At 39.3% G+C, this 27,873-nt stretch overlaps 2 protein-coding genes and 1 non-coding gene across 3 annotated transcripts in view; 2 read left to right on the top strand and 1 right to left on the bottom strand.

The window, feature by feature from the left end:
- Positions 1-9,340, bottom strand: part of LOC146635539 (sialoadhesin-like) — a 35,171-nt gene extending 25,831 nt beyond the window's left edge. Inside the window, exons 1-7 of the mRNA XM_085350169.1 lie at positions 9,268-9,340; positions 4,959-5,315; positions 4,612-4,836; positions 3,387-3,740; positions 3,031-3,261; positions 2,660-2,908; positions 1,891-2,147 (exon numbers count right to left, since the gene is read on the bottom strand). Coding sequence (XP_085206295.1) covers positions 1,891-2,147; positions 2,660-2,908; positions 3,031-3,261; positions 3,387-3,740; positions 4,612-4,836; positions 4,959-5,315; positions 9,268-9,340 — 1,746 coding nt within the window. The remainder of the gene's footprint in view (positions 1-1,890; positions 2,148-2,659; positions 2,909-3,030; positions 3,262-3,386; positions 3,741-4,611; positions 4,837-4,958; positions 5,316-9,267) is intronic.
- Positions 9,341-14,654: 5,314 nt separating this feature from the next.
- trnap-ugg (transfer RNA proline (anticodon UGG)) lies at positions 14,655-14,736 on the top strand. Its single transcript has one exon. It is a non-coding gene; the product is annotated as a tRNA-Pro (tRNA).
- A 9,435-nt stretch (positions 14,737-24,171) lies between these two features.
- LOC146635537 (uncharacterized) lies at positions 24,172-27,159 on the top strand. Its single transcript, XM_085350168.1, has 5 exons — positions 24,172-24,202; positions 24,367-24,426; positions 25,686-25,952; positions 26,236-26,649; positions 27,014-27,159. The coding sequence occupies exons 1-5, from the start codon at positions 24,172-24,174 to the stop codon at positions 27,157-27,159; spliced, it is 918 nt and encodes a 305-aa protein (XP_085206294.1).
- Positions 27,160-27,873: the final 714 nt, after the last annotated feature.

Raw genomic sequence — 27,873 nt, 5'->3', positions numbered from 1 at the left:
GCTTGTTCAAAATCACCGCTTGATTTCTGTAATGAGAGGCATATTCGAATCGTCATATCTCCTTAACGAAGCAAAGTTAAGACATAAGGCTTGTCCCAGTATATCTTCAGACACTCCTGACACTCACAATTCAAGAATTATTTTCTCACCTATTACCGTTCTGAAATGAGTTAGACTTGTTTGAGGGTAGGAAATTCGTCCTTCGCTCAGATTTCTTCAGATTTCAAACTCTGGAAATGAACCACTTTTTTCTCTCGTCATATCTTTTTAATGGATTTCCACAGAGACCTGAAAATTTCCATGATTGTTCACCAAAGCCTGCTGTCTCTTACGGTGAAAGAATGATATTGATACTCCAAATAGATTTAGAGTTAGAAAGCGTTGTTTGAGGGCAAGTCAAGGCAGTTTTTGCTTTGCTCTACTCAGTTATGGTGCATTAGAAGTCAATTATCTTTAATAATTCATATTTTAATGATAAATTGTCAACACTTTAAGAGTCCCCCATCTCTTCTGAACAAAACGGTGTAAGAATGACCGTTCTAGCCCCTACGGTTAGGAAATTATGGTCATTTGTTTGAGGGGAGTTGTCATTATGAGAAATAGACTGCAAAAATCCTGTGTCTCTCTGTGCTGCGGGAAAAAGTGCACAGGCTCTCTGATTGGTGGATTCAAATTCAGCAGCTCCAAGGCTGCTTGACTGAGCTAGAAACTTACTTCTCTGTGTGTGTGTGTGTGTGTGTGTGTGTGTGTGTGTGAGAGAGAGAGAGAGAGAGAGAGAGAGAGAGAGAGCCTTTTTATGGGATGATCTCATTGTAAGATTCAAATTCAATATATTTAGACTGGTTGACTGAATTGGATCTTGTGTGTATATTTTTTTTTTGCCAATTTTTTTCATTTAACAAGTATATTTGAGGGACCCTTAGCATGTTCAGCATTTTTTCAGCTGTCCATTTTGCTTTTCCAATTTTTCTGTTTAAGTTATTACTATTGTGCTAAATCATACTATTTCTGCTATTTTATAAGATTTGTGCTAAATATAGTATTTCTGTCAAATTATAGTATTTGTGCTAAAACAGTATTGATTTAAAATTACAATATTCATAGTTCATCACAGTGTCTCTGGTAAATCACAGTATTTCTGCTCTGTTGTACTATTTTTCTAAATCATAGTGTTTCTGTAATGCTTAAGTATTTTTGGCTAAATATATTCTTTCTGTTATCTTATACTATTTCTCCTAAATTCTTGTATTTTTGAGAAGTTATCATGTTTCTGGTAAGTTACAATATTTCTGCTAAGTTCTGCTATGCTATTGTATTTCTGCCAAGTATTATGTTTCCTCTAAGATATTGCAGTTCTGCTAAGTTATTCCATTTTAGCTAAGTTCCTTTGCTTCTGCAAAGTTTTTACAATTTCTGCAACTTTTCAGCTTTTTCAGCTAGTTTTTGCATACAGCTTCAGCTTTAAGCATCCACACTGCATTTTCGCAGGAAATGCAAATCTTTCTAGTTTCATTTGATTCAGCTGTAGAGCTCCAAGGTGTCTTCTTGCTAATAACAAATAATCACATTTTGAATGTAAAACTATTAAATTAGAAAGTCAAAGACCACTTCTGCAACAGAGCAATGTTTTATTTTACCTCATCCACAAAATCACAAGAAGCAGAGGAATCAGCATCAGGACCACCAAAGTTAATCTGATAATATTCTGTATTATTATTGATTCCCCTAAAAAAAGAGACAGAAATTTGATGTGATTGAGAGAGAGCATACACTTTGTTTTTGAAAACCTGGAGAGGAATCTTATTTTCTTTGTAACTGTTTTTTTAGTAATGCATCAATGAAAATTGTTGCAATAAACAGACTTGTGAATGTAGAAAGAGCACCTATCACAACAGTGAGATGATGGGAGGTGGAGCTGCGACGTCCTCTTGTGTTCTGGGCTTCACAGTAATAACTCCCACTGTGTTCAGGTCTGAAGTCAGTGATGATGAAGTTCTGTCCAGATGCTTTTGCTGAGTCATCATCCTCCTTGTACCAGGTGTAGTTAGCTGCTGGGTTAGCATCACTGCTACAGGTCAGAGTCACTGAACTGCCCTCCACTAACTCACCAGAGGGACTGACTGACACAGAGGGAATCTTTGGAGCATCTGGAGGAAACCGAGAAAAATTATTGTGAAATTTTTACAGCAACATTTTAATATTCAGTGTGAGAAAATTTCCACCAAGAATAAAAACATGACAGGAAACTGTTAATTACTGATATAATGATCAAATGATGTGATATGATCATAATTCATATGAAAATAAGAATTCTTATAATACTATGATATTAACTATTATCATAATTTGTGCTATGTGTGCTGTATATATTATATTAGAAATACGTTCAATATTATTTGTGCAGATTATATCGGTAAGGAAGCTCAAATATTGATCGATAACTTAAGGTGAAAGGGGCATTAAAGAAGTGTGAACTTCTTCCAACTCATTTTTGATATTTAGCTGAATCAGAAAAGGTGAAGCGATATTGAAATGTAGTTGCGTTATTTGTATAGCCTTTTCTATTCTTTGCTCAGTGAACTTCTGTGTATTGTTTATATGATGGAAATAAATTGAACACAACTCCCAGCTGATCACTGATCTGCTGCTGTTTACTTACACTGGACATCTATGAATAAAGACACAGAGAGCTGATCCTCAGTCTTGCAGTCGTAGATGCCTCTGTCCTCAGAGCTGATGGAGGCGAAATTATAAATACCTTCTGGTGTTAGAGGCAAGATTTGGTTGCCTTTGTACAAAGTGTTCTTAGCTGCTGGATTAGCATGTGTGCGACAGGTCAGAGTGACTGAACTGCCCTCCACTATCTCACCAGAGGGACTCACTGACACAGAGGGAAGCTTTAAAGGATCTGCAGATAAAAGATTTCTTTATTAAAGTTGGCGTTTAAACTCATGTAACATTACAGCATGATAAACTGTAGCTGGCTTGGAGCTGTGATATGTTGTTGGTGACACAGTGAATAAAACTCACACACTGATGGAGAGCGGTAATCCTCGTATCCAGAGAAAGCACAGGAGATGATGTCTCCAGGATTAAAGTAGTCTGTATAAGCAGAAGTTTGCTGTGTCGTCTTTTTCTGTCCGTTCTTGAACCAGACGTAAGAAAGACGACCAGCTGGACTGCAGCTGCTTTGACACTTGAGCTCTGCCTCAGTCTGAGTCTGCTGGACTGATATTATTCTGCTCACCTTCACCTGCAGAGCTGAATATGACAGCACGGCAGTGACATCATGTAGAGAGAGGCTTTATGTGTGGATATGTAAGTCTACCTTTGATATCTGAGATCACAAAAACAAAAACCTGCTAACAGTGTGTGTTCTTCAGTACCTGTGACACTCAGAGTTGTTCCAGGTAAACTACTCTTCCATTCAAAGCTTTGTGTTTTGAATTTAAAGTGATACTCGGCTGAATCCCTCTCTGTCAGGTCTCTGATTCTCAGAGTGGAGCTTCCTCTCTCTGTTTCAATGACCTCAACACGACCTGCATAGTGGGAGTCTGTTCTGAGGTCCTCGGGGTGTGAGCGATGCTGCCACTGATGACTACGTTCAGGACTGAACCAGAATTTGGACACAGCAGGATGTGTATGACTGTAGATGCAAGAAATGTCCACTGATGAACCTTTGAGGGCACAGATGCTTCTGCTGGTGTAAGTCACTCTGTTACAGGTTTGATCACCAACACCTAAAATATATGAAACAGATTTGTTAGAGGAAGATTTGACTGCAGCACCACAGAGCAGGAGGCTGTTGGGACTTATTGTTGATTTATTGGCTTCACTGAGATTTAAAATAAACATGAAGATGCAGCACAGCAAAGAAGGACTCATCCAGGCTGGAAAAACTAATCAGGAAGGCTAGCTCTGTGGTCGGCATGAAGCTGGACACTCTGGTGACAGTGGCAGAGAAAAGGACACTAAAAAAGCTGCTGGACATTATGGACAATGCTGGGCATCCTCTGCACACGGCCATAAACAATCAGAAGAGTCTGTTCAGTGACAGGTTGCTTCTCCCCAAGACAAGAACTAACAGACTTAAAAACTCCTTTGTCCCACACGCCATCAAACTGTTTAACTCCTCTCTGGAGGGGAGAGGGAGGGGAGACAGAAGGACAAAGGAGGGGGGAACAACTAAGCTGTAGTGCCTCTTCACCTCACTGTGCAATACCTTGTGCAATACTTTTGTTAATAGTCAATGGTGCAATAGACTCAATACTTGAAATGTGCAATTCACTTGTATTTTATTTTTTATTCCTATTTATTCTATTTATCCCCTTCGTATATTTTATTTATATTTGTCTCTGTATTTATATATGTGTGTGTGTGTGTGTGTGTGTGTGTGTGTGTGTGTGTGTGTGTGTGTGTGTGTGTGTATATAATATTCTGTAACTGTAACTTCTGTCGGTGCTGTGCTTTTTGGAAACCGAATTTCCCAGAGGAACCCACCCGAGGGATTAATAAAGTTCTATCTTATCTTATCTTATCTTATCTTACATCTTTTTTATTAGAAACAGAAATTAATGATGTTTTGTCAGTGTAAGACTGAAGTAAACTCACACACTGAAGGAGAGGGAAGCTTCTCGTATCCTTTTACAGCACAGGAAATGCTGTCTGTATCATCAAAGTATTTTTCAATAGAAGACTCCTTTCTGTCAATATTCACTTCATTCTGGTACCAGGCATAGGAAAGAGGATCAGGTAGACGACAACTGCTCTGACATGTCACCTTTTTCCAAGTAGGATACAAGGTTGGCCAAGTTTTTATCACTTGTGCCTGGAGAACTAAAAATTATACACAGCAAAATATAAAATATACACAACATTCATAGCTTGTAGTTTCCCAAAGTTTAAGCAAAACATTTTATTTTGAAAACATGTTATACATTTAAATATAAAAATCTGACCTGTGACAGACAGAGTGACTCCAGGTGATCCAGTATATTTCCCTCCTGGTTGGTTTGTCACAAATCTGAACTTGTACTCAGCTGAGTCGCTCTCTCTCAGGTCTGTGATTCTCAGAGTGCAGTCTTTGTTATCACAGTGATACTGAACACGACCTGCAAACTCTGCCTCTGTCCTCACATCCACAAATTCATCACCTTTCATTTTAGTAAACCACACAGCTTTTTCAACTACAGTCACGTACCCATTCAGTCTGGATGGGTACGTGTAGGTGCAGCGTATGTCCACTGTTGATCCTTTTAAGGCACAAATCTGTGTAGAGGTGTAAGTCACTGACCAACCATCCTCACCCTGAACTGCTGAAACACATCAGAAACAAAACAATGAATTCTTCTGCTTTTAAAGGTGTGTCCATGCTCTCTGCAGTTAACCTGTGTGTGAGCTGAGGCAGGAGGTCACACACTCTGAAGGTGCAGCGAAGGAATTTCACCTGTGAGCCACGAGGAGGCTGAACTGAAGAGAAAAGTTTCTGTGAGAAAAGAGATGTGACAGAAATAAATGAGAAAAGCAGAAACTGATGTGTGGAACTTTCCAGCTGATGGGAAAGTTTCTTACATCATGTCAGGTAGCAACTGTGTGCAGGCAGGAAAAGACCCAGATGCAGACTCGGAAGTGGAGCGTAACTCAAAAAATGGCTTTATTTACAGACTGGGGAAATAAACAATACAAACCTAAACTGGGAAAAGCTAGTTAGCTGACCACTCAGGAAACACATGGAAAATTCCACAAAACCAGGGATGACATGATACGGAACTGAGTGAGACATAAATACACAGAAAGCTAACAAGGAACAGCACAGGGGACACAGCTGACACTAATAATATTGATGAGACGGGGAAAGACCAAACACAATATGATGTACACTGACGAGAGACTGTTAAAGTAAAACAGGAAGTACACAACAGACACACCGACCCAGAATAGACACTGAACAGAAGTAAACCAACACAGAACATGGGGGTACAGGGTCCAAAAGCTAAGCAGTAGAAATCTCAAACCAAGGAGAACAGAAGAGCTGAAACCTGAAACACAACCATCCTAAGAAATTAAAAGCACAACACTCAGTACACTGGTTTACTGACCACGGACCATGACACAATAGTGCTCAGCCTATGTCTGCATCTGAACAGTTATTTATGATGTACTTGAAGAAAGACTTGTCAAACAGAAAAAAATACACTTGAAAAAGAAATTGACTGTTAAAGAAGTTTAACAGAAACTATTTTCTCTTCAAGTCTTGCATAAACAGAGCTGGAGTTTAAAATGTTTAGAAAACCATCAACTACAAATGTTCTATATTTCTGTGTATTTTCTTATAGTTGATCAAGAGTCAGTTATCTGTAAAATATGAAAATGTAAATATAAAATACCTGACAAAGTGAGAAGACAGATGATTGCAGCATGTGCTCCTTTCAGTCTCATGGTTGGTGTCCTCCTCTCTTTGCTGTGGCTGCAGACAAGTTCAAACACATCAGCAGGTAAATGATATATACAAGAAATGATGTCCATCATATTGATCTGATGTGTATCTGATGGTGCTGTCCACTATAGTTAGTGTGCACAGTTACTGTAAATGCCTAAAATGTGATCGGAGTGCAGAAAACCTGCTTTGCAATCTCACTGTGTTTGAGACACAAACTTCTTAGTTTAACCTGCTGTTTCCTTCCTCTTTCTGACAACTAAAAGTGCTGCAATTTCATCATTTTATTTCTGCATGTGCAACCAATGACTGTATTAAAGTAAGTTGCTGCTACAGCAAAGCTAATTCAGTGTTGTTTTATGTTGTGGGACCAGAAATTTACTTTGTAAAGGTTATAAATCCTCAAGAAACATCGACCAACTGCTGTAACCGACTCGTTTCGAGGGGTGCTTGGTTCGCCAATCAGCCAGTTAGACCACTTAACAATTTGACTAAACTTCTGTTCTTTACAGATATCCAAACCATAATGATAAAGAAAAACATGAAACAGATTCATTAAAATGCAATAAAAGAGAATCATCATGGTTTAATCACTGTGGAAACAAACATGGGAATCACCGGTGGCCCTTTTTGCACACAGCCTAAAATTTAATTAAAGTGAAATTAAACTTTGTATCAACAACTGTTCCCAGATATTTACTGAATAGATTCCACAATCTGACCTTTAATAGAAGTTTGACTCAAAAATGAGTCAACACCTATTGTACAAAAAGGTACATGCACAAAATCTGCCATAAAACCCTGACATAGCATTTAACCCTTTAAATGGGGATGGGACATTTGTGGTGATGTGTAAAATTATCAGAGGACCTTTTTAACTTTCAAAAACACCTCAAATGTTTTAACATAAAGAGCAAACCAGTGACAGACTCCAGGGGAACCACAGACTCTAGACTGAAGGTGGACTGAAGTATGAGGTAGCTGAACTGAAGAGGATAAACATAAGAGAAGCCTTTCTGAGAGAGAAGTCACTGAAAAAATAGTACCTCTGTTTAACACATTCATCATTCTTCATTTACTGTGAGATAAGATCACAGCATGCTTGGTGAGAAAAATGCAGAGAAATGCAGAACTGACATGTGAAACACTGAACTGTGATGAAGGTATTTTGATAACAGAACGTTGCTGTAATCATGTTTTTTCAACTTGTTAAATGTCTGTATTCGACATTACATTTTTACCTGGACCATTAACACATAAGTCATACATAACACGAAGCAGAACCAAAGTTATATAAATGGCACTCTTATATTGGCTTGAAGGGATATAGAATAAAACACGAGTGTTTAAAGCCATTACATGTAAAAGTTTGATTAACTTTATTGTTTCCTGTAGAATTAAGCTGATAAATGATTTCATGTTTCATGGTTGGTGTCCTCCTGTCTTTGCTGTGGCTGCAGACAAGTTCAACCACAATAGCAGGCAAATAAAATACAAGAAATAATGTCCATCACATCAATAAATGCACGGATCTCACCTCAAATGTAGCTCGTGGTACTGTATACTCCACTGTACTTGTTTTATGATTAAAAATCTGGTAAAATTAGTAAAATTGTAGAAAAAACATCTTTAATTCAGATCATTACTGAAAATTAAATGTGAGAAAAATATGATTAGAAATTCCCTCATTTTACTTTTAAGGTAAAGGGTCTTTACCTTACAATATAAAGCCCATTAAGGTAACTGTTTTTATGACTTAACAGGCCCTAGCAGGGCCTCCTGAAACTGCCCTTGTACCACCTCCTCCTCTCTTGCTCCACCCCTCTGTCTCTCTCTCAGTCTTCCCTCTCCCCAGGACACAGCTGCTGTTCACTGGCCTCGTTTACCACCTGGGCCCAGTCAGCAATCACCTCCGTGAGGTCATATAAGCTGGGGATGAACTGGATGTGTGAGGGTGGTTTTCTCTGGTGTCCCCAAGTTGTGTGTGAAGGTGGCGAAAGAGGTCCTATTATGTGATTGTCCTGTCTGTGGTGTGGAGTTGTAGGATCAGTAGGAAGAGTAGCATGTGAGTGGTGTGGGCTTGTGGGCCTCAACAGCAGCAGCAGTGAAGCTTGCTGCTGCTAGTGACAGAGCGGACTTGTGGGTCCCCAGAAGTGCCTCTTTGTAGTGTGGAGTTTGTTGTTTGGTTGTTGCGACATTTTTCTTTTTCTAGTGTTATTGGAAAAATGTTGGTGGTGTTGCCGGCTCTTTCAGTAAAGATTATTTGTAATGAAGCTGTAATATATTGTGTATTGTGTATTTTGTTGTACAGTTATTTTATTTCAACTTTAATTTATATATTTTATCTTATTCTTCCCAGTTAAATTTACCCTTCATTCTAATTTGTGTTGTACAGTTATTTCATTTTTAACCTTAATTTATATTTTATTCCTTCCTAGTTAAATTTACCCTTTTTAATTTTTCATATTTATTTCCTATCTTATTCATAGCCTTTCCTTTTTTGTTTTCTTTAGGTCACGAGCAGTTGTCCAAGCATTTCACTACATATCGTACTGTGTATGACTGTGTACGTGACAAATAAAATTTGAATTTGAATTTGAATTTTGAATTTGATATACTGAACAGTCTGTATGGTTTCCTTTCATTCAGTTCCTGACCCATTTGTTACCAGTCCCCACACACCCACCTAGACCTCTACGTGGGGTCGTAACAATACAAAGAAACAAACTCAGTCAAACAATAAAGCTACACTAAAATCACAGAGAGTTGAGGCGGAGGAAAGTTTACGTGGAGTGACACAACCCTAGTAAAGTGCACATACACCTCATTACCCAAGCCACTCCACAAGGAGCTAAAGAAGTATTTGGAGGACCTGCTGAAGAAGAGGATGAATTCAGAAATCATGGTCCCCATACTCATCAACCACAGTCTGTGTGCGACTGCAGTGCACTGCTTCTCAGTGTTGGACGTATCATTATGGTTTTCTGGAGGAGAGTAGCAGATCACTAACATCCTTTATTACACCTTTGACTCCAGCAGAGTTCCAGTGCAGTATGGAGGAGTGCCGATGAAATATCTCAGCCATATGTGGATGTCCACAGCAAATAATTTGAGTACCATCTGTGTGATATTATGTATAACTATCAAGCACGTGGTGTGGAGCTTACTCCAAACACGTGCGAGGTGTTTAAAGAAGTTCTGGACATTTAATTAACAAAGCCTGCAGAGATACAATGAGGAGTAGCTAACATATTTTAATAAAAACCAAGCTTGAGTGAAAGAGAGGCCATCACTGCACTGACAGCAGTCTCTCTCTGTCCTTCCCTGCACAGCCCTGAGTTTAAATACAGTCAAGAGAACAGAAGGTATTACACAGCTATTGTTTACACCTATGATTTCCTCCACGGAAAGAGTTTTGTGACTTGTACAGCTCTGTATACAGATACGTCTTTTTTTTCCTGTGTCCATATAATATTTTATGGGAATGATGCCATATGATGCCATAGCCCTGACACTACACACTGCCCTGTCACACCTGGAGAAGAGAGACACGTACAGTGGGGCAAAAAAGTATTTAGTCAGCCACCGATTGTGCAAGTTCCCCCACTTAAAATGATGACAGAGGTCAGTAATTTGCACCAGAGGTACACTTCAACTGTGAGAGACAGAATGTGAAAAAAAAAATCCATGAATTCACATGGTAGGATTTGTAAAGAATTTATTCGTAAATCAGGGTGGAAAATAAGTATTTGGTCAATAACAAAAATACAACTCAATACTTTGTAACATAACCTTTGTTGGCAATAACAGAGGTCAAACGTTTACTATAGGTCTTTACCAGGTTTGCACACACAGTAGCTGGTATTTTGGCCCATTCCTCCATGCAGATCTTCTCGAGAGCAGTGATGTTTTGGGGCTGTCGCCGAGCAACACGGACTTTCAACTCCCGCCACAGATTTTCTATGGGGTTGAGGTCTGGAGACTGGCTAGGCCACTCCAGGACTTTCAAATGCTTCTTATGGAGCCACTCCTTTGTTGCCCGGGCGGTGTGTTTTGGATCATTGTCATGTTGGAAGACCCAGCCTCGTTTCATCTTCAAAGTTCTCACTGATGGAAGGAGGTTTTGGCTCAAAATCTCACGATACATGGCCCCATTCATTCTGTCCTTAACACGGATCAGTCGTCCTGTCCCCTTGGCAGAAAAACAGCCCCATAGCATGATGTTTCCACCCCCATGCTTCACAGTAGGTATGGTGTTCTTGGGATGCAACTCAGTATTCTTCTTCCTCCAAACACGACGAGTTGAGTTTATACCAAAAAGTTCTACTTTGGTTTCATCTGACCACATCACATTCTCCCAATCCTCTGCTGTATCATCCATGTGCTCTCTGGCAAACTTCAGACGGGCCTGGACATGCACTGGCTTCAGCAGCGGAACACATCTGGCACTGCGGGATTTGATTCCCTGCCGTTGTAGTGTGTTACTGATGGTGACCTTTGTTACTTTGGTCCCAGCTCTCTGCAGGTCATTCACCAGGTCCCCCCGTGTGGTTCTGGGATCTTTGCTCACCGTTCTCATGATCATTTTGACCCCACGGGATGAGATCTTGCGTGGAGCCCCAGATCGAGGGAGATTATCAGTGGTCTTGTATGTCTTCCATTTTCTGATGATTGCTCCCACAGTTGATTTTTTCACACCAAGCTGCTTGCCTATTGTAGATTCACTCTTCCCAGTCTGGTGCAGGTCTACAATACTTTTCCTGGTGTCCTTCGAAAGCTCTTTGGTCTTGGCCATGGCGGAGTTTGGAGTCTGACTGTTTGAGGCTGTGGACAGGTGTCTTTTATACAGATGATGAGTTCAAACAGGTGCCATTCATACAGGTAACGAGTGGGGGACAGAAAAGCGTCTTACAGAAGACGTTACAGGTCTGTGAGAGCCAGAGATTTTCCTTGTTTGAGGTGACCAAATACTTATTTTCCACCCTGATTTACGAATAAATTCTTTACAAATCCTACCATGTGAATTCATGGATTTTTTTTTCACATTCTGTCTCTCACAGTTGAAGTGTACCTCTGGTGCAAATTACTGACCTCTGTCATCATTTTAAGTGGGGGAACTTGCACAATCGGTGGCTGACTAAATACTTTTTTGCCCCACTGTATGTGAGAATGCTGTTTGTAGATTACAGCTCAGCATTCAATACCATCGTTCCCTCGAAGCTGGACAGGAAACTGCAGGATCTAGGACTGAGCAGCTCCCTCTGCAGCTGGATCCTTAGCTTCCTGTCTGACAGACGCCAAGTGGTCAGACTGGGCAGCATCACCTCATCCCCCGTCACACTGAACACTGGTGCTCCACAGGGGTGTGTACTGAGCCCTCTCCTGTACTCACTCTACACCTACGACTGCACGGCCACTAACAACTCCAACATCATTGTGAAGTTTGCGGACGACACTACAGTGGTGGGTCTTATCACCAACAGTGATGAGACAGCTTACAGGGAGGAGGTCAGCGCCCTGACCCACTGGTGTCAAGACAACCATCTCACCCTCAACGTCGCAAAGACAAAGGAGTTGATAGTGGACTTCCGGAGGTGCAGAGAAGTACACACCCCCATCACCATCAACGGCGCTGCTGTGGAGAGAGTGAGCAGCTTCCGGTTCCTTGGTGTACATCTGGCTGAGGATCTTACGTGGTCAGTACACACAAACAAAACAGTGAAGAAGGCGCAGCAGCGCCTCTTCTTTCTCAGGAGACTGAAAAGATTCGGCATGAGCCCCCGCATCCTCAGGACCTTCTATCACTGTGCCACTGAGAGCATCCTCACTGGATGCATCACCACCTGGTATGGCAACAGCACCGCCTACAACTGCAAAGCTCTCCAGCGAGTAGTGCGGTGCTCTGAACGGATAATTGGAGGTGAGCTTCCCTCCCTCCAAGACATCTACAGGAAGCGGTGCCTGAGGAAAGCGGGGAGGATCATCAAGGACTCCAGTCACCCCAGCCATAAACTGTTCAGACTGCTTCCATCAGGAAGGAGGTTCTGCAGCATCCGGTCCCGTACCAGCAGACTGAGAGACATCTTTTTCCATCAGGCCATCAGACTGCTGAACACGTCATAGACACCTCAGCTTCACTACTGGAACTTTAACATTATGCACTCCATACTGTACAGTAACGCCACTGTTTTGCACGTCTCACTCTGTATATTTTATTTTATATATTTTATTTATTGTTTACTCTATTTAATTTGTAAAATATGTGTACACACACACACACACACACACACACACACACACACACACACACACACACACACACACACACACACACGTAGAAAAATATTTAGTATACACATCCAGAAATGCATATACTATTATATATTGTACATATATTTATTAGTTTCAGATGTAGCCATTCTTGTATTTTGCTTGTTTACATTATTGTATTTTGCACAACTCTGTTGCTTGTGAAGCTCGCACACAAGAATTTCACTCACATGTGCTGTACCAATGTACCTGCACATGTGATGTGACAATAAAAGTGATTTGATTTGATTTGATTTGAATGGGAAAACCACAACCTTTAAAAGACATTTTAAAATATAAACTAAGCATTATGAGTGTTCAGATTGATTTGTCTGCTTTAATGAGTTAGTTTTTTTTTCTGTAATGCTACATACATTACAATACAAACAGTCTTCATTTCCACTTCCTCTAAAAGAATGATTAAAGAGCTTTTTAGAGCTGCCATGTGGTTTTATACCAGATGTAAAAATGTTAAAAATAGTCATTATAACTTAGGGGTTTCTGAATAAAAAAACAAACAAAAAAACCCCAAACAAAACCAAAACAAAACTACAGTTATATAACATAATTGCTTTAGGTGAAGCACCTAGTGTTTTTAAGAAAGCCAAAGATCATCATGGCTGTTTATGCAGTATGTAAACATTTTGAAACTGACGTTAATCAACAGAGATAATAAATGCAACTATTTCCCCAGTGATATTCAGTATGCGTTAGATGCAGTATGATCACAAGTGCTTCATATTAAATTATCAGGGATTTTAAAACATATTAAAACAAAATTCACAAACATTTATGTACCCATTGTCAGCACAGTTCAAAATGATGTGGTAAAGATAAAACCAAAACTCTTGTAACATGTCGCAACTTCAGTTTTGAAGGGTGGTTTTAAAAGCTCAAACTTCTTCAAAATGTTACCAAAGCTGCTGGCTAACTGATGAAATCAAGATAGTTTATCTTCAAGTCACAGACGAGTTCCTTTCCTATCTTCCATTTTTTCATATTAAAGAAAAAAATAACTTCAGTTACATCTTTTGGGTTTTTTAAGGCACAAAGCCCACTGGAACAAAGACAACCAACTGCACGGCAAGACACAAGACAGACAAAACACAAGACAGAGCTCTTTGTCCTTTGACTCATGAGGGAAGCTGGCCAAGGCCAAGAACTGCTCCCCTCACTTGAACCCAGCCAACCTCGACTGACTTCCTCATCACTGCCTCTTTTATTGACAACAAACAATCATACATGAATATACAATTACAAATACACGTGACAGTCTTAGGCAGGCATATCTGATCAAAATCAGCGTCTGTATTCTGTGTGTGTGTTTTCAGCCATACCATACATAGACATACTTCCTTATCAACCTTTCCAGTTGCAACAAACAGGGTGCAACTTTTCAATGAACTTAACATGTATATGAGGTATGCTGAAAAGCAGAAGTGAGCGTATCGCTAAACTATAAAACCAGGAACTTGAAAAAAGTCATATCTCAAGTGAACCTTTAAAGGTGTGAAGTCGTGCACCTTAGAAGAGCAGAACCTTGTGTTTTCTAAATGTGCAATGTAGCTCATATCTGCACAAGGCTGCATTTTAATTGGTGAAAAAACATTTTATTAGCACACATTGACAACCGTTTTAGGACTTTATAGCAATGATTATATATATATATATATATATATATATATATATATATATATATATATATATATATATATATATATATATATATTAGCACAAATGACAGTCTTACAAACATCAACCTTGACAACATCCTAATGGTTTTATCTAAATTCAGTGTTGCGTTATACAGTGGCAAAAATATAAAAAAAATTAAAAATTAAAAATTTAATTGAGTAAAATTTAATTTGTCTTAACAATTTTTGAGATGCACTCCTTATAACACCTTAAAGCTGTGATGGCTGAGTAGTTACGGCATTGTACTTGGAATCCAAAGGGGATTCCCTGTGCAGGTTCAAATCCTGCTCACAGCAGTAGTGGCTTTCTCTGAACAGATTAAGTATTAGTGAGTTTCCCAAAGGAACCCACTTGAGGGATTCATGAAGCTTTATCTGATTTTTTTTAATCTAATCTCTATGTTATATCGAAATGTTAATTCTGAATTACATTTCTCAGCCTATTTTAGCTCCCTGTCTCATAGACATGGAGGAAGCACAAAAACTATTGAAAGAATTGTGCACACAAACATACTGAATGAGGAAATGCATTTGCACTGTGAAATAAATGAGAAGTTGCACAAATTTCCACAAGACTTCTAGGTAGATTTCTTTTTTTTTCAACTAATGACTAAGAATAGAATTTGAGTAAAAGAAGAATTGTATTATGCATTGTTATATTATCTTAAACCTCTGAGACTGTCCTAAAGAAAGAAAGTTGTTTTTTTAAGGGATCCTTTCTGCCCTTTTCAAAAATACAACATTAGGGTAGGGTTGTCATTGGTTTTATACAATGACTGTAGAAAACCTGGATGGTGCGACAGCTCCCCAAAGATGAAGCCAAAACGTCTCTGTCGCCCCCTGATGTCTGGCTGCAGTATAGGTCATAAACCCCACCTCCTCCGTGCCAGGAGGATTGCCAGGATATATACATCGGGGAAACCAAACAACCTCTGGCGAAGCGGATGGCACAACACAGAAGAGCTACCTCGTCAGGCCAGGACTCTGCAGTCTATTTACACCTACAGGCCAGTGGCGCTGGTTTGAGCGTGGAGTCAAGGAGGTCATTTAAAGGGAAAGACCATCTCTGAATCGAGGAGGCGGCCTAAGGTCTGTGAAGGTTCTCAGTCATCCAGGTCATCGTAAGGAGCTTGGAAAGAAAAGCGTCTGGACTTCTTTAAGTTGCTTGAAGACGTTTCACCTCTCATCCGGGAAGCTTCTTCAGTTCTAAGGGTCAAATGGTGGGGAGTCCCAGATATAAACCCAGTGGGAGTTTCCCCCCAAAGAGGGACGAAGGACCCCCTGATGATCCTCTACCTAATCACATGAGCCAAGGTGTGAAAGCGGGTGTGGGTCCCAATCAGCCATGGTTTTGGGTGAGCTCATTGTGAAACCTGGCCCCACCTTATCATGCGAATTCCTGAGGTCAGAAGGCCCAGGATGTGAGTGGGCGTTAAGGCGTCTGGGAAGGGATCTCAAAACTGGATTATAGATGGCAGAGAGTTGGTGTCGTAAACCACCGCCTCTGTTCAAAGATGGTCTCTCACAGTGGACATAGATGGCTTCTTTCACTCCTCTTTAACCTTCCTCTCGTGTTAGCTTTCTGTTATCATCTCTTATGTTAGCGGGTCGGTTTTGACCCGTGAATTAAATCAGCTATAAAATATACTAAAAACAATAAGTTATCATCCAATTTGTTTCTCATCTCTTGGTTACCTTGTTAGGCTTCCTTATCCATGAAAATGTTGGTTTTAATACCTTTGGCGTGGGCCTCTGGGTCTTTTTTTGTCACTATACCCCTCGATTTCAATTAAAAAAAACTGTAAAATTAACCTCAAGAGAATCATATTAATAAATAAAAGTTTTCTGTGTTACCTGAGTATTACTGAGGGGTATAGGACACATCTCTTAAATAAATCTGTTTTATTGATTTTTTTCATTTTAAGATTAATAACTAAAATGACATCTATGGTGTTACGGGTCAATTCCGACCCATAGACATTTACATCAAGAAAAGACAAAAAAAGTTTGTTTTTTTAGCAGTAGACCTTTAATATAAACTGAAAAAAAGAAAAAGTCCTCTCCTCCTTTGTTTTGGTTATAGCCGTGGGTAATTGTGGGCTTTTTATCACTTCCCAATGATACAGCTTCACCTCAGTTTCCTTTGTGAAGTTCTTGTCCGAGGTCATATCTGGTAAAAAATAAAATAAAATATCACAGCTGATATTGTGATCCTGCAGTCCAGTGGTCATATGGAGGACCACACATTTTCATTGTTTCTTCTCAGGGGTGCCACTCGCAGCTTTGACTGTGAAAATCTGTACATTCCAGGCATAGTTGGTTTTTGCATCACAGGCTTCCCAGATTTTTCTGCCGTTTTTCCCTTGCTTACTGGGTATATATTGCCAGAAGGGGCATTTTCCTCAAAAAGTGGACAAGACGTTCATCCACTGTCACTGGCCCTGGGATGAACATCAGTGGTAGAAGCTGCACCCATCTCTCCCAGACATCCCTGATGGGAGCAAGCTTGTCAGACCTCGGTCTGGTCTCTCTGTTGTCAAATCTGAGGACTCTTGAATCAAAATGATATCAAATGTGTGAAGTGACATCGTTGCCCAGAAAATGTTTCTGCCTGTCGATGCATCCCATAGACAATCAGTGGCCTCATTGCAGCATCTGTACACTCCAGCAAGAAGAACACCAACGAAAGCATCCAGGTATTCCTCATCATGTCGCCATGGACTTTTTTTTCCTTCAAGGTTTATCATAGTAATGATGATTCTTTCTAGTGACAATGGCATAAATATCTCAAAACATCTCTTGATGTCACTGACTTTGGTCAGAGCAAACCTTGTGATTCCAGGGGTCATTTTGATGACATTTGCAGCAGCTGCCCTGCCATGTACATCATGAGGTACTGAGCTCCAAAAGATCTTACCATTTTTGGACTTGAATCTTTCAGCAGGGGTAGCTTCAGCACCAGCGACCTCCACCTCTGATCAGATGTGTCTGTGTCTTCTGGATGATAGTCCACATTGCCTTCTTCCGTAGAAACCTGCCCATCTGAATCGCTATGCTGCTCTGTGTCCTCTCCTTCATTTTCACCAAAAATATGATCCTGAACTTAGCTCACTGTGAATCATCTTCTCATTTTTTGTATGCTGCAAATTGTAAATGTGCACTCTGGAAGTCAAATGGCCACTCAAATAGTGAATTCACCTCACATGCCCGTGTTTATTTTGTTTTGTTTTTGTGCGGGTATACTGCAAAAAACATGCAAAATAAGAATCCCCTAAAGCTCATATGATTAGGAGAGGCGCTTGCTGTAAGCGTTTTAGCTGACAGTGCACTTATGATTTCAGTTTTGGCTTTAATTATTGCTTTATACTCATAATATTATACCTGGGTCGAAACCGACCCTAACAACACAAAGGTCATAATTTCAACTAGGGCATTTTATAATTTAGTGAAAATATTTTTTTTTGTTTTATTTTGTAGAAATAGAGGTTCCTGACAAAGTCAAAAAGCCTTGATACAATAAACAAATGTATGTGATTTTTTTATGCATTTGAAATTTAAAATGGGTCGGTGCCGACCCTAACACGAGAGGAGGGTTAAAACCATCTGTCATCTCTGTCCAAAATGTGAACGTTGGCATCCTCGGCCTAAGGGTACATCTGTCATCATCTTACAATGCTGTGATTGCAGCCATTCCCCAACTCTCTGTGAATTGTACTCAAGGCCATTGATCAGTGGTCTTTGATCAGTGGGTTTTGGTCAGTGGTTGTTGATCAATGGTCATGAGAATTTGTTTAATTATGATTAAGGAACTCACCTCCCTGCCCATTGTTCCTTCAGTGGGCTGGTTTCAGTCATTATGCAAATGTACTGTTTATAAGATTGGGGAAACCTGCAGTTAGTTGAGACTGAAGAAGTCACTTGGATGAGTGACAAAACGTTTACAAAACGCTACGTCCAGATGAACAGAATCAACTTTTGGAAATGTGTTAAATAAGTTCTCAGAAAAAAAAGCACAAATAGATGATGTTCAAGCTGAAAATATATTAGATTTGATGTAAATGACATGGATATTCACAAAATGTGTATGACATATCCTGCTAAACTTCCCCCACTGCAATTTTCACAGAAATTCACAAATGAAAAATGACACAATTAGCTTTTCAAGCATGTTTATTTGTAATACTCATCCAGATCTTTAGAAGTTTGTCATTTTGTCATTTGTCATTTTGTCATTTTTGTCCATTTTGATCAAACCATTTTTTACATAAAGTATTGTATTTGTATTCCATTATGCAAAATGGAATACAAAGGACTATGTCGGCTGCAGTTTTTATGAACAACTTAAGATTACACAAAAGGTAACAATTTATAGAGAGTATTAACAATTGAGCTCAATTGAGCTCAAATGCATTGTTCTCCACTGATTGTCTGTCAAAGGTTTCTACAACATGTTTGGTAAATTCAGTTGATTGGAGATTATTTGGAAAGGCATACACACTTGTCTATACAAGATCCCATCATTGGCAGTGCAGAGGACACATCAAGTCCAAGGACATAACTGTAGACCGGAGTGTATCAAGGCACAGGTCTGGGGACGGGTACAGAAAATTTCAGCGCATTTAAAGTTTCACAGTGCACAGTGGTCTCCATCATTCATAAGTGGAAAACATTTTGAACCACCTGGACTCTTGTCATGGCTACCAGACAGACTTATGCACAGACAGAGTTCTTTGACAATAAAAGAACACAGCTTATTAACAACGGGGAAGAGCTCAATGCTATATACAGTGGGGCAAAAAAGTATTTAGTCAGCCACCGATTGTGCAAGTTCCCCCACTTAAAATGATGACAGAGGTCAGTAATTTGCACCAGAGGTACACTTCAACTGTGAGAGACAGAATGTGAAAAAAAAATCCATGAATCCACATGGTAGGATTTGTAAAGAATTTATTCCTAAATTAGGGTGGAAAATAAGTATTTGGTCACCTCAAACAAGGAAAATCTCTGGCTCTCACAGACCTGTAACGTCTTCTGTAAGAAGCTTTTCTGTCCCCCACTCGTTACCTGTATGAATGGCACCTGTTTGAACTCATCATCTGTATAAAAGACACCTGTCCACAGCCTCAAACAGTCAGACTCCAAACTCCGCCATGGCCACGACCAAAGAGCTTTCGAAGGACACCAGGAAAAGTATTGTAGACCTGCACCAGACTGGGAAGAGTGAATCTACAATAGGCAAGCAGCTTGGTGTGAAAAAATCAACTGTGGGAGCAATCATCAGAAAATGGAAGACATACAAGACCACTGATAATCTCCCTCGATCTGGGGCTCCACGCAAGATCTCATCCCGTGGGGTCAAAATGATCATGAGAACGGTGAGCAAAGATCCCAGAACCACACGGGGGGACCTGGTGAATGACCTGCAGAGAGCTGGGACCAAAGTAACAAAGGTCACCATCAGTAACACACTACAACGGCAGGGAATCAAATCCCGCAGTGCCAGACGTGTTCCGCTGCTGAAGCCAGTGCATTTCCAGGCCCGTCTGAAGTTTGCCAGAGAGCACATGGATGATACAGCAGAGGATTGGGAGAATGTCATGTGGTCAGATGAAACCAAAGTAGAACTTTTTGGTATAAACTCAACTTGTCGTGTTTGGAGGAAGAAGAATACTGAGTTGCATCCCAAGAACACCATACCTACTGTGAAGCATGGGGGTGGAAACATCATGCTATAGGGCTGTTTTTCTGCCAAGGGGACAGGACGACTGATCTGTGTTAAGGACAGAATGAATGGGGCCATGTATCGTGAGATTTTGAGCCAAAACCTCCTTCCATCAGTGAGAACTTTGAAGATGAAACGAGGCTGGGTCTTCCAACATGACAATGATCCAAAACACACCGCCCGGGCAACAAAGGAGTGGCTCCGTAAGAAGCATTTGAAAGTCCTGGAGTGGCCTAGCCAGTCTCCAGACCTCAACCCCATAGAAAATCTGTGGCGGGAGTTGAAAGTCCGTGTTGCTCGGCGACAGCCCCAAAACATCACTGCTCTCGAGAAGATCTGCATGGAGGAATGGGCCAAAATACCAGCTACTGTGTGTGCAAACCTGGTAAAGACCTATAGTAAACGTTTGACCTCTGTTATTGCCAACAAAGGTTATGTTACAAAGTATTGAGTTGTATTTTTGTTATTGACCAAATACTTATTTTCCACCCTGATTTACGAATAAATTCTTTACAAATTCTACCATGTGGATTCATGGATTTTCTTTTCACATTCTGTCTCTCACAGTTGAAGTGTACCTCTGGTGCAAATTACTGACCTCTGTCATCATTTTAAGTGGGGGAACTTGCACAATCGGTGGCTGACTAAATACTTTTTTGCCCCACTGTACATGTATAGTGATTTGGGAGGTGGGTCCAGGGCTCCAGGGAGAGGGGTAATCCACACACTTCAGCCGCATTTGGTACATAACTCTACTCACGCTGCCGCACACATTAAGGGTCCGTAATCCGGTCCATGAGGGGGATATCTACACACAGAATACAATAGTTAGGCGAATATACAGAGGGAGATCTCAGATGAAGCTCAGAGCTCGAACTCAGGAGATTCAACGTTCCAGTGGTGAACTGCTCTGTGCCACTGCCTTGAATAACAGCTGGGGAAAGATCAGCAGCAGGTGGTGACACTCACACAGGTGTGTGGGCCAAGAGCGAGAACCTGTAACGAGCTCCGCCCAGACAGAGAGGAGTGAAGGAGAGGCATAGAGGAAGAGAAAAACAAAAACAAAAATGGTAGCCAGTGTGAGACAGCCAGAAATACATGGGGACCATGACACTCTTCCCAGAGCTTGTCACCCAGCAAATTAGAGCAATTGCTGTAGACTAAGAACCCAAAGGTGACTATGACAGACATCCAACATTGATCTGTTGAGCACAATCCAGAAGAACAACCATTTCTGCAGCACTCAACCAACGTGTGTAAATGGTGTGTGACTGACCATATGGAAGCCAGTCCTCAGTAAAAGGCAGCTCTACATATTTGTTGTAATAAATACACTCTACAAATAACATGTTGACTAGATTTGCTTTGGGTGTGAAACTTGATAATTAAATCAATTTTTAACGTTGTAGGTTGTGGTGCATCAATTTTTGCATGCATATTCATTGTGTAATATTAATAAACTTGATAATAAACCTCAAAGTAAATCTTTGTAAACATGTGTTCCTTTTTCATGTTTCATATTTAAACTTGATCATGGTGACAGGCACTTGATAAGTCTAAAAACTCAAGAGAAAGAGCAACGCAGAACACCTCTGCTGAAAAGTTGATTATTACTGTTCCTTATTTTACATAAAATCATTCACTTTTGCTTATTAAAAATAATAATTAATATTTATAATTTTTTTTTTTCTTATAGGTCATGTTTTATACTCTCACTATACAGTGTGTATTGTTTTGTTAAATACTAAATATTTCTTCTTTGGATTGAAATATTCATGGGGTACATTTGGAGTGTGTTTAAAAATATAATCTAATTTTAGTAGTAGCACTAAATGATGTAGCACTAAATGATGTGTTTGTATACCATCAAGCCAAATTCCAAGCAGTCCTGCTCCTCTTTGGCACATCAACAAAGTGTAGCAGTTGGCAATTAGTCTGGTGACATATTAACTTTAGGAAGACACAACACCACTAGTAAGATGAGATTTCTCTCTTAACATTAAGATATTATTCTTACAAGTTCACCTTTTCTTGCCCTTCCTCTTCTGCCTGTTCTTTTTAGGAATGGATTACCTGCTGACATTCATAAATCTTCTTTATATATATATATAAATATATATACAGGGAGTGCAGAATTATTAGGCAAGTTGTATTTTTGAGGAATAATTTTATTATTGAACAACAACCATGTTCTCAATGAACCCAAAAAACTCATTAATATCAAAGCTGAATGTTTTTGGAAGTAGTTTTTAGTTTGTTTTTAGTTTTAGCTATTTTAGGGGGATATCTGTGTGTGCAGGTGACTATTACTGTGCATAATTATTAGGCAACTTAACAAAAAACAAATATATACCCATTTCAATTATTTATTTCTACCAGTGAAACCAATATAACATCTCCACATTCACAAATATACATTTCTGACATTGAAAAACAAAACAAAAACAAATCAGCGACCAATATAGCCACCTTTCTTTGCAAGGACACTCAAAAGCCTGCCATCCATGGATTCTGTCAGTGTTTTGATCTGTTCACCATCAACATTGCGTGCAGCAGCAACCACAGCCTCCCAGACACTGTTCAGAGAGGTGTACTGTTTTCCCTCCTTGTAAATCTCACATTTGATGATGGACCACAGGTTCTCAACGGGGTTCAGATCAGGTGAACAAGGAGGCCATGTCATTAGTTTTTCTTCTTTTATTCTCTTTCTTGCCAGCCACGCTGTGGAGTACTTGGACGCGTGTGATGGAGCATTGTCCTGCATGAAAATCATGTTTTTCTTGAAGGATGCAGACTTTTTCCTGTACCACTGCTTGAAGAAGGTGTCTTCCAGAAACTGGCAGTAGGACTGGGAGTTGAGCTTGACTCCATCCTCAACCCGAAAAGGCCCCACAAGCTCATCTTTGATGATACCAGCCCAAACCAGTACTCCACCTCCACCTTGCTGGCGTCTGAGTCGGACTGGAGCTCTCTGCCCTTTACCAATCCAGCCACGGGTCCATCCATCTGGCCCATCAAGACTCACTCTTATTTCATCAGTCCATAAAACCTTAGAAAAACCAGTCTTGAGATATTTCTTGGCCCAGTCTTGACGTTTCAGCTTGTGTGTCTTGTTCAGTGGTGGTCGTCTTTCAGCCTTTCTTACTTTGGCCATGTTTCTGAGTATTGCACACCTTGTGCTTTTGGGCACTCCAGTGATGTTGCAGCTCTGAGATATGGCCAAACTGGTGGCAAGTGGCATCTTGGCAGCTGCACGCTTGACTTTTCTCAGTTCATGGCCAGTTATTTGGCGCCTTGGTTTTTCCACACGCTTCTTGCGACCCTGTTGACTATTTTGAATGAAACACTTGATTGTTCGATGATCACGCTTCAGAAGCTTTGCAATTTTGAGACTGCTGCATCCCTCTGCAAGATATCTCACTATTTTTGACTTTTCTGAGCCTGTCAAGTCCTTCTTTTGACCCATTTTGCCAAAGGAAAGGACGTTGCCTAATAATTATGCACACCTGATATAGGGTGTTGATGTCATTAGACCACACCCTTTCTCATTACAGAGATGCACATCACCTAATATGCTTAATTGGTAGTAGGCTTTCGAGCCTATACAGCTTGGAGTAAGACAACATGCATGAAGAGGATGATGTGGACAAAATACTCATTTGCCTAATAATTCTGCACTCCCTGTATGTGTGTGGTGTGTGTGTGTGTGTGTATATACAAAAGATCTGCTGTCTTCTGTATGCCTATATCTTATACACACACACACACACACACACACACACACACACACACACACACACACACACACACACACACACACACACACACACAAACCTTATTTTTTTACTTCTTATATTATATAATTAGGAATATATATCTGTTAGAAGGGTTTCTCGGAAAGGAAGACCTGTTGCTCTCTCAATCACCACAAGAAACACAGGAAGAGGAAGTTCCTATGAACAAAAGACTTTCTTTCACTCTGACACTCACACAGTCAGCAACAAGACAACATGGAGGTCAGAACTCAAGGCATCAGACTGTGTGAGTACTGAGTTTCTCTGTCTACAATAAGTTATTTAGTCAGTCATTCCGAAAACATGTGCATGGGAGTAATGAGAAAAATATGTATATATTTAAAACAAATTAAAAGAAAATATTAAAAATATAACATCTATGCAAATCATTATGTTTCTTCATTTTTGCAGTGATGAATATGCTGTTGCTGCTGGTGACAACAGTTGACTTTGGAGATTTTCAAAGACATGGTACGTAGTTAAATGCTTGCGGAGATGTATTCACAGCAAAAATATAGTACAGCCTTATTTCTAAGGAAAAAATAATAAATTCTCATACTAACATATTATACGCATAGCCTTTCAAATGATTAAACCAAAGGAAAACATTAACTCATTGTAAATTTGACATCAACAATCCATTTCAAAATAGATGTTCCCGACTGTGTAGCATCCCCTTTCTTATTAACAATAGTCTAATAATGTCTTAATGTCTGGGAACTGAGGAGATCCGTTACTGGACTTTTGACAGAAGAATATTTCTTATTCTTATCTGATATGTATCTGTATATTTTCCATTTCATGATGTACCAAATGTTTTCAGATGATGAAAGATCTTAATTGAAGGCAGGTCTATTCACAACCTAAAATCTTCTATTTTGAAGCCATGCTGTTGCAAAAGATGCAGGATGCAGTTTTATTATTATCTTACCCAAATATGCAACACCTTCCCTGTAAAAGACATTTTTTGGATGGGAGCATATAGTCATGTAAAAGCAGTATATACATTTCAGCACTGATGGTGCCTTTTCAGATGTGCAAGGTGGCAGTTTGTAGGCACTAATGCAGCCCCATACCATCAAAGGTGCAGGCTTTTAAACTGAATGCTGATAGCAAGCTGGCTGGTTCCTCTTTTCTTTAGCTTAAAGGATGTGCCATCCAGGTTTTCCAAAAATGATTTCTAATTTAAATTTGTCAGACCACAGACTGGTTTTATACTCTGAGGTGATTTTAAATCAGCCTTTGTTGAAAAAAGATGGATATGTTTGTCAATCATGTTCACATATGTCTTATTCTTTGAACGGTGATTTTAGGAACAGGTCATGCTTAAAGATGACAGGGATCCAGTATTCATTTTTCACCTTGTACTTTGGACACAGAAATTTCTCCACATTCTTTGACTCTTTTGATTATATTATGTACAGTAGATGGTAACATATTCAAAGTCTTCATAATTTTACACTGAGTAACATTATTAATTTGTTCCACAATTTGTGTAGGAACATTTTTTTTTCATAGATTGGTGAACGCCTACCCATCTGTACTTCTGAGAAACGTTGTCTCTCCAAAATTTTCTTTTCTAAATACCCAAACATGTCACTGACCTTTTGCCAGTTAACCTAACAAACTTTTCCCAAATTTTCCTCCAGCTATATTTTCTCAAATTCAAAAATGTTTGTCATGGTAATTTTTTTCATCATCTTCAATTTATCCTTTGATTTCTGTCTTAGATTCAGCTTTTCCTCAGGTTGTTCCAAATAGACAGCAATTCTTTGAACTAGAGTCAATTTCAATTAGCTGTGAAGGACTGAATGGACTGACTGGATGGAGAGTGATGAAAAAGACAAAGGGACATGTTAGACCATGTGCGTCTACCTGGGAAACATCTACTGGACCTTGCAATATTAGTAATGCATATCCATCAAGTGACAGTGGAGAATACTGGTGTGAAATAGCAGGAATACAAACAACCAACACAGTCAACATCACTGTAACTGGTATGTAAAGAGGGAATTACACCTTCTCATTTAAACTTCGCAGACTTTGTAAGTCAATATGTTTTGAAATTGCACATTTAGCCAAGCACGTAATATGATATTTTTTCCTGATAGAAAAAACAAACAAAAACGTCCTCATTATAAACACAGCATAACGACACAAATTTCTGTGCACTCTGATTCGGGTACATGTGATATGTTTTACACAACAATTTAATCAAAATGATAAATAATCTACTGTCTGTAGTAGGTGAAACTTTTATATGTTAACAAATCATGTGCCATTTAGGTGGTCCTGTGATCCTGGACAGCCCTGTGAATCCTGTAACGGAGGGAGATAACATGGCCTTACACTGTAGAAAAAAGGACAAAAAATCTAACTTCACTGCTGATTTCTATAAAAGTGGCATCTCCATTGGTCATAGTCCAACAGGAAGCATGATGAACCCCACTGTTTCCAAATCTGATGAAGGAGTCTACAAATGTAGCATCTCTGATACTGGAGAATCAGCAGAGAGCTGGCTAATTGTTAGAAGCCTGGAAACTCGTGCTCAAACTGAAGACAGTTATTTTCACCTATACCTTGGTGTCGGTGTTTCTATGATGGTTCTACTGCTGCTACTGGCAGGCCTCCTTTATTGGCTGAAATATCAACAAAAAATCCTAGGTCACACTGAAGAAATGCCACTGACGCAAAGTAAGCTTAAGTAGTTTTGACTAAATATTCATACCAGTAATAACCAGTTAGTCTGGTATATATATATATATATATATATATATATATATATATATATATATATATATAAAACTGTTAACCTCCAGTCTTCCTCGTCCCCACACACAGGTAAGGACAAATACTAAGTATATGTAGGTATGAACTGTTCTCATCTGTTTGTTTTTGTATTTTGTAATATTTGAAATCTGACCTTGTCCTGTAATGACCAGTAAATGCAATAGTTAGCCTTATAAAAACTCATCAAAATAATTAATATTGTGACAAGCACATTTTCCATAACAATTTTCTGTCTATGTTTTTCGGCTCTATGTTTTAATGTCTGCAGAGGCCAGTGAGGTGGAGTCAACCCAGGCGACATATGCTGTCATCACAAAACCAAGAATGATGAAAGGTAATTTACCCATCATTGACAAACACAAAAGATCTAACACCCTTAACTGCTTAAAAAGCTATAGTAAGAAAAAGCTTTGACAACTTGCTAGTGCCAAAACTTTGAAGAATAATAAACCTGAGCTAAACATCTTCTATTATTATTGAAGAGGGCTAAGGTTAGGAGTTCAGTTAAGGACTACTCAAAGAGTTAACTAGCTTAGAAAAAAAAGAAACCACTGACTTTTGCATTTTGATATTTATGGAACCTTGAAAGTTACTCTTTAAACAGTGCATTGGTGTGATGCTGATCACACATTGAGCTTTCTCGACATCTTAGATAAAAACCACATGAGAAACCCACAGACAGAAACAAATATGTGAGTCGCCGCAGTGACGTTTCTAAAGGTGGTTTGCAGGTCACAAATAAATATAAAAAGACTAAATGTGCACACTTGATTTATTTGTAATAAGAGAAGTGTTGACATATGAGTAGTGAATTTTAAAAGTAACCAAGGTGGGCCAGCCACATTGGTTACTATTTTGTACATACTATAATTTTAAATCTATTTTAAATCTAGCAGCTTATTTTTTCCCACAACTTGTTCTTCTAGATGCACCAAAATATGTTAGAGCAGAACAGTTTTTAAATTATTATTTTCTTCAAATATATGCTAAATAAAAATTAAGTATTGTCTCAAGTATCAAGTGAATTACATTAATGATGAAGTGTAATGAAAGTGTAGTGTAAAATGCAGACAGACAATCAGTGTTTAAAAAAATAATTTTGAGACATGTATTCATTTATATCATAAT

Source organism: Diplotaxodon limnothrissa, linkage group LG3 (assembly GCF_057381915.1).
Source record: "Diplotaxodon limnothrissa isolate DT_005_m linkage group LG3, D_limnothrissa_male_GT1.1, whole genome shotgun sequence".
Taxonomy (NCBI): Eukaryota; Metazoa; Chordata; class Actinopteri; order Cichliformes; family Cichlidae; genus Diplotaxodon; species Diplotaxodon limnothrissa.
Note: the sequence above shows the minus strand (reverse complement) of the source record. Positions and strands in the feature narration are given on the sequence as shown.